The sequence below is a fragment of the Propithecus coquereli genome, unplaced genomic scaffold (genome assembly GCF_000956105.1).
Source record: "Propithecus coquereli isolate 6110/MARCELLA unplaced genomic scaffold, Pcoq_1.0 Scaffold142, whole genome shotgun sequence".
Taxonomy (NCBI): Eukaryota; Metazoa; Chordata; class Mammalia; order Primates; family Indriidae; genus Propithecus; species Propithecus coquereli.
Genome location: NW_012138525.1, coordinates 4,772,593 through 4,782,973, shown reverse-complemented (window position 1 = coordinate 4,782,973; position 10,381 = coordinate 4,772,593). Strand labels below are relative to the sequence as shown.

Below are 10,381 nucleotides of genomic sequence, written 5' to 3'. Positions count from 1 at the left end.
CTTAAAGTCCAGCTAAGAAGCAAAATAATTTATTTCCTATGTTGGTTTTTTGTTTCAATATTTTTCTAATCTTGTTCTCCTCCAGTCCCCAAAGTTGTTTTAATGCCTCTGAGACATGAAATAATCCAATTTTTGAAATGTAACTATGAAGAGAAATATTTTGTTTTTCAAACCAGCTAAGGAAATAATTTTTTTCCGTTTTTGTTCTTTTTTCTATTTTTGTGTTTTCTAATTTTTCTGTCTCCTCCAGCCCAAAATTTGTGTTTTTCCTTCTAAGAAGGGATATATCTTAATTATAATCCATCTATGAAGGGAAATAATCTATTTATAAATCCAGCTATGAAGGGAAATAACTTTTTTTCTATTTTTGTTTTTTGCAACTTTTTTCCCCTCCTTCCAGCCCCCAAATTTGTTTTTATCTTTCTAAGAAGGGAAATAATTAAAAATTGTTTCAAATACTGCTACGATGGTCACTTGAAAATAATCCAAAAATTAGGTCTTAGTCCTGGCCTAGGTGGAAGGGGTCTTATCTTGAATCTAAGGAGAAAAGGCTGACTGGGAGTGGCAGGGTGGGATGGGGGCAGCACCACTTCTCCAAGCCTTGCTGACACTGTAAGACTTTCAGGCCATCCAGACCTTGAATTGGTTCTTTGCCTTATTCCGGTAGAATAAGGGCAGGCAGGGGTTGACGCCCAAGGCCGTCTTGTCATGGGGGTACTGCATGTCATGAAGCAGCTCCATGATCTGCTGAACAGTGTGGTTCTCAGGACCAGACCCCCTCCTGGGCACTTTTTGTGCGGGCTCCTTGTCGGCGAGGCTCACTTCATAAAAATCTTTGGGGAGAGAGGGGCAGTGTGCTGAGCCACCTGCAGCCCTTCTCTCCTGCTCCTGTCCCACCCTGTCCACGGGCTCTACTTACCCCCCTGCTTGTGAGCTCCAAGCTCCTGGAGGGCTGAGGGCCCTGGAGTGGGCTCCTCCGCAGCGCTGTGGGTGTCTGGCAGGACTTGGCTGTGGTCCTTGTCGCGCTGGTTTAGCAGCTGCATCATCAGCCCCTGCAGCTCCAGCATCTTTGCCTGGAGGAAGAGGTGCTCAGCGCCCGCACCCCACCCCTGCCCATGCCCACAGCAACGTTCCGGGCCCTACCTTCATATCCTCCTTCTCCCTTGCCATCTGACGAACATACTCCTCGTTCTCATGCTGCTGCTTCTTCAGTGCGGCTTTCTGATATTGGTACAGTATGACATACTCCCCTGCAAAAGGACACAGTTCAGACTCCGGGGCTCCCCCGACCCTATGGAGAGCTCGCCCGGCCATGCCCTGGTGTCCTGGCTCACCAATGGTTTCTGTCTCTCCAGCCAGCTGGACACAGCGATGTTCCAGCTCGTCCACTTGCTCTTTCAGATCCACCTTCTCCTGCATGAGTGCTACAAACCGGTTCTGGTGCCAAAATAATGGGGTCAGGTCTGGGCAGCAGGCTGCCTGCCCCCACATCCCTTCTTGGCTCATGTCAGGAGAGACTCCCTCACCTGAAGCTTCTCCATGTCCACCTGTAGGGCCCGGTAGGTTTCCCCAGACACAATGTCGCCCCCAATTCCAGGGCCAGGGCCTGCCTGGAGAGCCGAGCAGCGCACCTTCTGTTCCCTCATCTGCCCATGCAGCTGGGCCTGCTCCTCCTCAGCACTGGCCAGAGCTGAGCTGAAAAATGTCACCTGCAGGCAAAAGTGAGTGTGCTCGTGGGGGGACACAAAGGACTGACAGATGAAAGAGAGCAGAGAGGAAGCCTCCCAACTCGGAGCCTCAGGGGATACACCTGTTGTTCACAGGTGGCTGGTGTCCGATCACTGGCTTCCAAGGAAAGGGGGTGTCAAGAGAAATCAGAGGGCAGGAAAGGTGGGACAGAGAAGGGGTGAGAAGAGTTATGTTCACCATGGCTTCTCGGCTCTCTAGGTCCTCCGGGATGCCCGGCTTGGGCCTAGCAGCCTCCTCATCCGCTCCCGCCTCCTTGCCAGGTGTGTCCTCCTTGCCAAGAGTGTCCTTGTCAGGTATCTGCTCCTTGCCAGGAGCGTCCTTGTCAGGTATCTGCTCCTTGCCAGGAGCGTCCTTGTCAGGTATCTGCTCCTTGCCAGGAGCGTCCTTGTCAGGTATCTGCTCCTTGCCAGGAGCGTCCTTGTCAGGTATCTGCTCCTTGCCAGGAGCGTCCTTGTCAGGTATCTGCTCCTTGCCAGGAGCGTCCTTGTCAGGTATCTGCTCCTTGTCAGGAGTGTCCTTGTCAGGCATCTGCTCGTTGCCAGGAGTGTCCTTGTCAGGTATCTGCTCCTGGCCAGGAGTGTCCTCTTTGTCAGGTATCTGCTCCTTGCCAGGAGTGTCCTTGTCAGGTATGTCCTTGTCAGGTATCTGCTCCTTGCCAGGAGTGTCCTCTTTGTCAGGTATCTGCTCCTTGCCAGGAGTGTCCTTGTCAGGTATGTCCTTGTCAGGTATCTGCTCCTTGCCAGGAATGTCCTCTTTGTCAGGTATCTCCTCCTTGCCAGGAGTGTCCTCCACTCTCTCCTCCTTGTCAGGTCCCTCCTCCTCCTCTGCTCCCTCCTTGTCCAATCCATCTAGGGGCAGCCAGAGGAGTCCTCAGAAACCCAACAAGGGAGGCAGAATGGACCACCTCCCTCACAGTGTGATCTGGGCCAGCCACTCCCCCCAGAATCACCAGCTGTTCTAAAGGTCCCTCTCCCCCTCACTTACCCTTCCCAGGGTCAGCCATTAGGCTCAGCTGGGCCTGGAGCTGCTGGTTCTGTTGGCTGGCAGCTTCTAGGAGCTCCTAAAGGGCCAGGAAAGAGGGTGAGAAGGCATGGAGGCTGCCAGGCCCTCCCCCTCAGGGGCCCAGCCCTCAGCAACTCCCTCACCTGGGTCTCCTGCAACTCCTGGTGGGCCCTCTCGGCCACCATTGCGCCCTGAGCTTTCTCTTGCTGCAGCTGATCCATGGCCTGGGTCTGCTGCAGGAGCTCCCTGTGTAGAGTCTCCCTCTCCGAAATCAGCTGCTGGACATAGAGCAGGTACTGATCGCGCTCCTGCTGCAGACTCTTCGCCTCGTCATTCTTCAGTTCCACCTGGGGGAAGACCCTGGATGTGAGGGCAGGTTTCCAGACTCTGAGCCCGTCAGCAGGGCAGTGGGGGCAGGGTGGGGACTCAGGCGCAGGCCCCTGGCCCCTCGCTCCAGGCCTGTCTCCCTTGCACAGAGCCCCACGACTCCTCACCCAGCCTCACATCCCATTATCTTCTTCCCACCATTTAAACTTTAGGCCACAGATGGGAGGAAAAGCAAAGGGAGCCAACCAGCAAGCATCTGTTAAGTGCACACTAAATGCCTGATACTTTACACACATTATCTCATTTAATCCTCAACACCTCTTCGAGAAAAGTGCTAACTTCTTTTTCTTTTGTTTTGTTTTATTTTTTTATTTCTGTTTTTGAGACAGAGCCTCACTCTATCACCCTGGGTAGAGTGGAGTGGTATCATCATAGCTCACTGCAACCTCAAACTCCTGGGCTCAAGCGATCCTCCAGCCTTGGCCTCCCAAAATGCTGGGATTACAGGGGTGAGCCACTGTGCCCAGCTAGATGCAAAGTACTTGACTATCTGCCAGCGGAGCCGTGACTGGAATCCAGTCTGAATCCAAAGAGCCGCCCGTCAGACTACCTTCCCCTAGGGTTAGGGGCGCTCAGTGCCTCTAGCTGGGATGATTATGTCCAGACCTGGGAGAAGCCCAGGGCTACCCACCTCTCAAAGTCAGAGGGCAGGAAGCAATAGTCACAGGACTGCTCTGTAGGCTTCTGGGGTCCCCTGTCCCTCAGGCTGGCACTGCCTTTGTCCTGGCCCAGCACCTCCCCCCGTTCTCAGATCGAGCAGTGGTTACCGTTTCCTTCAGCTCTCCCAGCTTCTCCTGTAGCTGGCCCAGCTTCTTAGCCAGCTCCATCTTCACATGCTGCTCTGAGTGCAGTGCACTAGCAATCTCCATTTTGTCATTGCTCTGGACAGAGAGAAGTAAGCTGCAGCTGGAGACCCCAGGACTCGAGGTCCACCTCCCACAGCGCAGGGATGGGTGGTGACAGGTTGGAAACCCATCCCCCCGCCACCATATAGTGGAGTGGGGCTCTGGTACCATTTCACATAAGGTCTACCCTGCCCAATTTTACAGGTGGGGAAACAAAGTCCCAGAGGGCAAATGAGGAGGGCTGGCTAGCCAAGTGGGGGCCACGTACCATTTTGATAAAGCCGTCCTGCAGCTCGGCCAGCTGCTTCTTGAGCTCAAGGTTCTGGGAGACCGCACGACTGATGGTGGCACGGTCGTTCTCTATGGTCTCCAGGATCTTCTTGCGCTCTTCTGTCTGGTTCCCCCAGAGTTCGGCCTGCTGCTCCAGCACCCGCAGCCGCTGCCACTGCTCCAGGTTCTGTTGACTCAAACTCTCATTTTCTTGTAACTGGGCATGCAGCTGTCCTTCCAGGCTTTCCAGCTGCTTTTGCAGCTGCTCAGCTTCTGCCTGTAGCTGCTGCTCGGTCTCGGAGGGCCCTGCTGGGGGCTCCGGGGGTCGGGGTTCAGCTGAAAAAGGAAGCGTATGATAAAGGCCTCTGGATTTTCAAAAAACCCTCTTTTTGGTCCACAGCTCCTCTCCCCAAACCTTGGCTTCCTGGCTAATAATTCCTCACACTCATATCATGGTCAATCTTTCAAGCCATTATTGTGCTCAAGACAACTGTGGATGGGTGACAATGGGCATTCCTTCCTCTGCAAATGTGGCCACTGAGGCTCAGAGAGATTACAACACTTGCTACCTCCTGGCACAGACCTCTTTCCCATTGTCACAAAACTCTGGCATCTTCCCACCTCCTGGGGGCATTCTAAGCTACCCCCATATAGCCATCCGACACAATCCTCCTCCCAGGTGCCCCCGGTCCCAGCGTACCTATCTGGCTCTTCAGTTCAGCCAAACTGGCCTCTAGCTCCCGCACCTGAGTCACACTGTGCTCCTTTTCCTCCTTCAGTATGCGCATCTGCCCAGAGACGGGGAAAGAAGCACAGGGAGAGACGCTGGTAGATGGACAGACCATCACCTCCCTCTGTGTCCCCACCTCCACAGACCCGAAACACATGCCCACCTCTGCCTGCATGCCCCAGCAAGCCGTAGGATTCCCATTTTACCCAGAAAGATCAAGTGACTGATCTCTGGAGGGGGTTGCAGGGTCAGACCTCACCTTTTCTGACATTTCGTGCATTTTCTCCTGCCACATGGCAGTATCTCCTTTCAGAATCTCTAAATAATGGTCTCTGTCCATCTGTAATCGTTTCATCTTCTCCGTAAGCTGCAAGAATGAGCTCAGAAGTTAGGAGGGGCTGTCCCTTGTTGCTACCTGCTCCTGGCCACCTGTGGTCATTCTCTTTCCACATCCCCCCTCCCCAAAGCCTCACCTCGGCCACACGTTTCTCCAGCTTCTCCCGATCCTCCAAGATCTGCTGTAACTGCAGGCTGCTATTATGGGCTTCGGTCGGGGTAGTGAACTGGATGGTGAAAAATGAGGAGGTTAGATCTGGGGGGCCCAGGCTGCTCCACAGAATGCTCCCCAGAGGGCTGGAGCTGGGCTCGACGTACAGCTCAGGGTCAGTAAAGGTTTCTGCCCTCTATTATTATGACCATGTAATAACAAAGGTGTTGGCTTAGCTCCCTGAAGGAAGTGAACAGACTCCCAGACTAGCCATATAGATGTAATCTATAGAATGATGGTTTTCAACCAGGACACTTTAAAAAAAAGTTTAAAAAGCCCCTGAGATTCTGATTCCAGAGGTCTAGAGCAGGCCCCAGTTTGTGGATTTTTAGCAATCTCTGGAGGATTCTATGGTAGGACCAGAACAAGGATCCAAATTCTCCAGCTCTTGACTAGAAGCCACCCCCCACTCCTGCAATGGTCCCTAGAGACTATGGTCCCGGCTGGATGGGGCTCGGACCACTCCCCAGGGCTGCAGCCTCACCTGCAGCAGCAGGAGCTCGGAAAAGTCCAGCTTCTTCTGCATTTCGTCAAACTGATGTTTCAGGGCCGCCTTCTCAGACACTAGCAAGCGAAGCCTCTCTTCCAGTTCTGAGTTCGTCTGCTTTAGGTCCTCATTATTTTTGCTGTGGCCAGAGGCAGTGGAGAGAGGAATGAACAAAGAACAGAAAGGACCGTTTTGGTGATCAACCCACCACCCTCGCCACACAACCACGGAACTGCGGCACTGGAAGGGACCCCAGGAATCAAGAGTCCCAAGTGGCAGGCTACAGAGAGGACCTGAGGCTACATCATGAGCCCCGTGGCCCTGCCCACATCCAAACCTGTAGAACCACCTACCATGCTCACCTGTATCCCTCCCACCTCCCACCACATCACCCACACTACGGGCCCCCGCACCACCCACCCCACCTTCCCCCATCCTACTTGTTCTTGTATAATTCCATCTTGAGAGCATCTCGCTCTTTGGTTAACTCCTTGTTATCCTGCGAATACAGAAAGGTTACATCAGGATTTTTCAGGCGGAAGATACAGCTGGCACACTAGTAACAGCAGCTACAGTAGCTATTTCACAGTAACACTTCCTCACCCCGAATCACACCACGTATTTTCAAGGCATTCCCAAGCCCGTGGTATCATTTCTTTTCAACAGTCTGAATTAAGGGTGGAAGAGCAGGGAAAGAGATCGAGTTTACAGCCGGCTAACAGAGGCCCAGATGATACTGCTGCTGCTACTAGCACTATTGTCACCAATGTTCAAGCCTTTATCAAGTGCTTCTCCAGGCACCGTGCTAACAACCTCAATTCAATCCTCACAACCACCATATGCGATGGTCACCATCATTATCTCCGTTTTGTAAAGGAAAAGCAGAGTAATAGAAGTTAAGTGCTCACCTAAGGTCATGTAGAGCTGGGATTTGAACACCCAGGTCTATCTAATTCTCTAAGCCCATTTTTTTCTCCTGGGGTGGGGGTGCAGATATGAAGGGTGACATTAATCTTTTTGTTCACTTTCTGAATGGATGATACATTCACATAGTCCAAAACTTAGAAGGTACAGAAATGAAACATCTCCCAGCCACCCTGTTCCTCTCCCAGTGTTTTATGAATCCTTTCAGATACATTTTCTGTGTATTACACCTAGTAAACACACACACACACACACGCGCGCGCGCGCGTGCACGCATCCCCTCTCTCTATACAAATAGTAACATACCAAAGATATTCTTCTGTGTCTGCCCAGCCCACAGACCATATACCCTCTCCCTAGCACGTGGCCAAGGCCACTGCTCAGCCAAAGGCAGGGTGGGCACTCGGCCTCTGGGCTCTGCATTCAGTGCTCACTCCCACAGCACTCCTCCAACTCATGCACGGCAGCCAACTCATCCCTAAGCAACTGCTTTTTTTTTTTTTTTTTTAATTTTTCCCCTTTATTTTTTGTTTTAGAGACGAGGTCTTGCTATGTTGCCCAGGCTGGCCTCAAACTCCAGGCCTCAAGTGATGCTCCCACCTTGGCCTTCCAGTAGCTGGGACTATAGGTGCGCACTGCTGCACACCCCAGGCTGCTCTGACAACCATACAACAAAAGCAGCAAGAAATGGCCCGTGCTGCATCCCGGGCAGCAGGACACTCCACTCTGCAGAAGGGTGTTCAGGCTTACTCCCCCATCTGGGAAGCTGGCCTGCCAGCCAGCGGCCAAGCAGGTGGCTGGGCTCACCTTGTCCACCTGCTTCTGTTTCGTGGAGACAGCAGACAGAGTCCGCTCCAAATCTCCTATGCGCTGCCAGGAAGAGCGCAGGCGGCTGGCAAGGTCCTCGGACTCGCCTGGAATGAGAGAGAGAGTTGAGATGGAGCCCAAAGGCCTCCCCTGAAGGCTTGCCAAGGCGCCAGGCCAAAGGCTGAAGGGGGCCCAGATTCCCACCTTCTTTCTGCCTGATTGCCCGTTGAGTGTGGAAGAGGGCCGAATGAAGATCCGACTTCTCAGATACTAGGATCCCTATGGTCTGAATGTGAACCTTTGGGAGAAAAGCCAAACAAGTGCTGAAAGAGAGGGAAAGAAATGTTCTCTAGAGGACATGAGGGGACACCATCCAGGCCACTCACCTGTAGTTGTTCCCGTAAGGCTCCCTGTTCCTTCATCGACTTTTGCTGATATTCTTTTTTCTCCTATAGAAAGAAGGAAGAAAGATCTCTTACTTGGAGGAGGCAGAGATGGAATAGCAAAGGATGTGCCCCCAGAATGCCACCAATGCCCCAGGGCAGACCCACCCATGAGACCAGATTATCAGGAACCCCGTGGGGAATGGGGGTGGGACCCCAGGGGCAAGCCTTCTCTAGGCCGGGAGTGGGCAAGGTAAGCCTGGGGCTCTACATCTGGGTCCTTCCCTAAACCCATCAGCCATGTCATAAGCAAAGAAATCACATTACTTTTTCCAGCTGATCCATAAGTTCTTGATTCTGCTGTTGCTGTAGAGAGAGTCAAAGGAAGGTGACTGAGGTGGTCCCCCCGACTCTATTCCCCAGACCAAGAAGGGGTGGGCGGGGGCCAGGAATGGATTTTAAAGGCAAAGTTCTCGACCGTATGGGGACACGAACTGACAAAACTCCCCTCAAGCTCCCAAGGTCAGAGAATTTGTGTCTTTGCTGGTTTTTGCTCACAGCTATAAAACTGAAAGCCTGAATTTGGATTCTCTTTAAAGGACAATTAACATAAAACTCAGAAATGGACTTAGAGAAAAGAAAGACTTCCCTTCCGCCAGCTTGTGATTTAGAAGGGTACATTCACTCAACAAATATTTACTGAGCACACACTACAGGCCAGGTCCTGCTCTTAATAACAGGGATATAGGAATGCAAACGACAGAGGAGATCCTTCCACACTGTGAGATCCTTTCACCCTGTCGTCTACATTCTAGTGGGCCTTGAAATCTGATACTCAGAGCTACAAGAGACCTTCCATACCCTCTAACTCTACCTCCTCAGGAAACTCAAGCACAGGGAGGAGAGGTCGTTTGTCCAAAATCAAAGACAGAGCAAATCAGGGACTGAGCCGGGGAGGGAACACAGGGCTTCTGACAACACGCCAAGCTCGCCCTTCCACAAGAGCCAACCACCCCAGGGCAAGTGTGGCGAGGACGAGCAGGGCTGTCTGGAGAAGAGAGAAGAGGCAAAGAGGGCAGCGACAGAAAGCCATGCGGCATGCTCCGTGCTTGGGGTCCCTCCAGCTGAAGCCTAGGCCCCCAGCACCCACTCTCCCTTGGCAACAGGGGCCCCCGGCCTCTTTCTTCAGAGCCCCAAGGGGAAACTGGAGCCCAGGATGGGCAGCGTGGCATCAGGGAACCCCACTGGACTCTTACCAATTCCTCTACTTTGCTACTGAGTTGTTTGTTTGTTAGATAGCTGGAGTCCAGGGCTACCGCTAGCTCGTGGTACCGGTTCTGAGGCGCATGCAGAGAGGAGGAGTGGAGGAGGGTTGGGGGGAGAAGTAGAGAGAGCAATCATTAGGGTTGGGGGTCTGTGGGCTGTCTCAGCTGGCAGAGGGGCACCCAGCCCCCACTGTGGGAGAAGGTCAGGGCTGGCCTGCAGGGTCACTGGGCCACAGTTCAGGGCCACTTACCTCCATTTCCTTCAGGTTAATGGACGATGAAAGGCCCGTTCCATTGACGTAGGATGTAGACTAAAAGAGATGAGGGTTCACTCAGACGCTCCATCCCCTCATGGCTAAGCCCTCTGACTTCCCTTCTTCCCCACCAACTGGCAAAATTTTCTTTTCTGCCTAACTCAGACCCCTCTTTCCATCATCCCTCTGTGCCAACTTCTCAGCATTCTTATCTCCCCGCCGTCCCTCCCTCCTGAGCAGCTCTCAGCCTGTGCTCCCATAGCAGGATAGACACGTAACCGGCCCTGTGGTCCGACTCCTTCCCCTGCACAGCTCCAAGGGGGAAGGCCCAGAGAAGAGGTGACCTGCTCAGCGTTCCCCAGCAAGTTGGCTGGTCCCACGAGCATCTCTCTCTCACGAACGCCTGCCTCCGTTGCCTCCTATCATATTTCCTTCCCCTTCGCCCCCCTTCTGGGCCCTAATTTCTGGGGTACCTCAGACACAAGATTATTGATATGCTGAGAAAGTTGTCGCAGGCTCTCAGTCGATGAGAAAGTCCTAGGGATAGAGATAGGGGTCAGGGGTGCAGGTGGCTCAATGGGAAAGAGGGTCATGGGCAGTGGCCTGCCCTGACTACCTCCCTTGGAGGAGAGGACAGGAGGACAGAGGCCCCGACAGGAGACACTCACTCGATTTTGTCCACAAGATCAGAGACATCATCAGCATCATGGTCCTGTTTGGGAAGAAACATT

General features: G+C 53.0%; 1 protein-coding gene across 1 annotated transcript; it reads right to left on the bottom strand.

Annotated features, from left to right (window-relative positions):
* Window positions 1–453: 453 nt before the first annotated feature.
* On the bottom strand, window positions 454–9,701 carry GOLGA2 (golgin A2). The gene is made up of 20 exons (XM_012639883.1): window positions 9,648–9,701; window positions 8,459–8,497; window positions 8,135–8,197; window positions 7,953–8,046; window positions 7,749–7,855; window positions 6,458–6,516; window positions 6,015–6,156; window positions 5,457–5,546; window positions 5,243–5,350; window positions 4,954–5,041; window positions 4,252–4,589; window positions 3,906–4,019; window positions 2,895–3,098; window positions 2,734–2,809; window positions 1,927–2,597; window positions 1,527–1,709; window positions 1,335–1,437; window positions 1,144–1,250; window positions 920–1,073; window positions 454–833 (listed from the first exon to the last, which is right to left on the bottom strand). Exons 1-20 carry the CDS (start codon window positions 9,651–9,653, stop codon window positions 622–624), a joined length of 2,958 nt encoding a protein of 985 aa, XP_012495337.1. The 5' UTR covers window positions 9,654–9,701; the 3' UTR covers window positions 454–621.
* Between the last annotated feature and the right edge of the window lie 680 nt (window positions 9,702–10,381).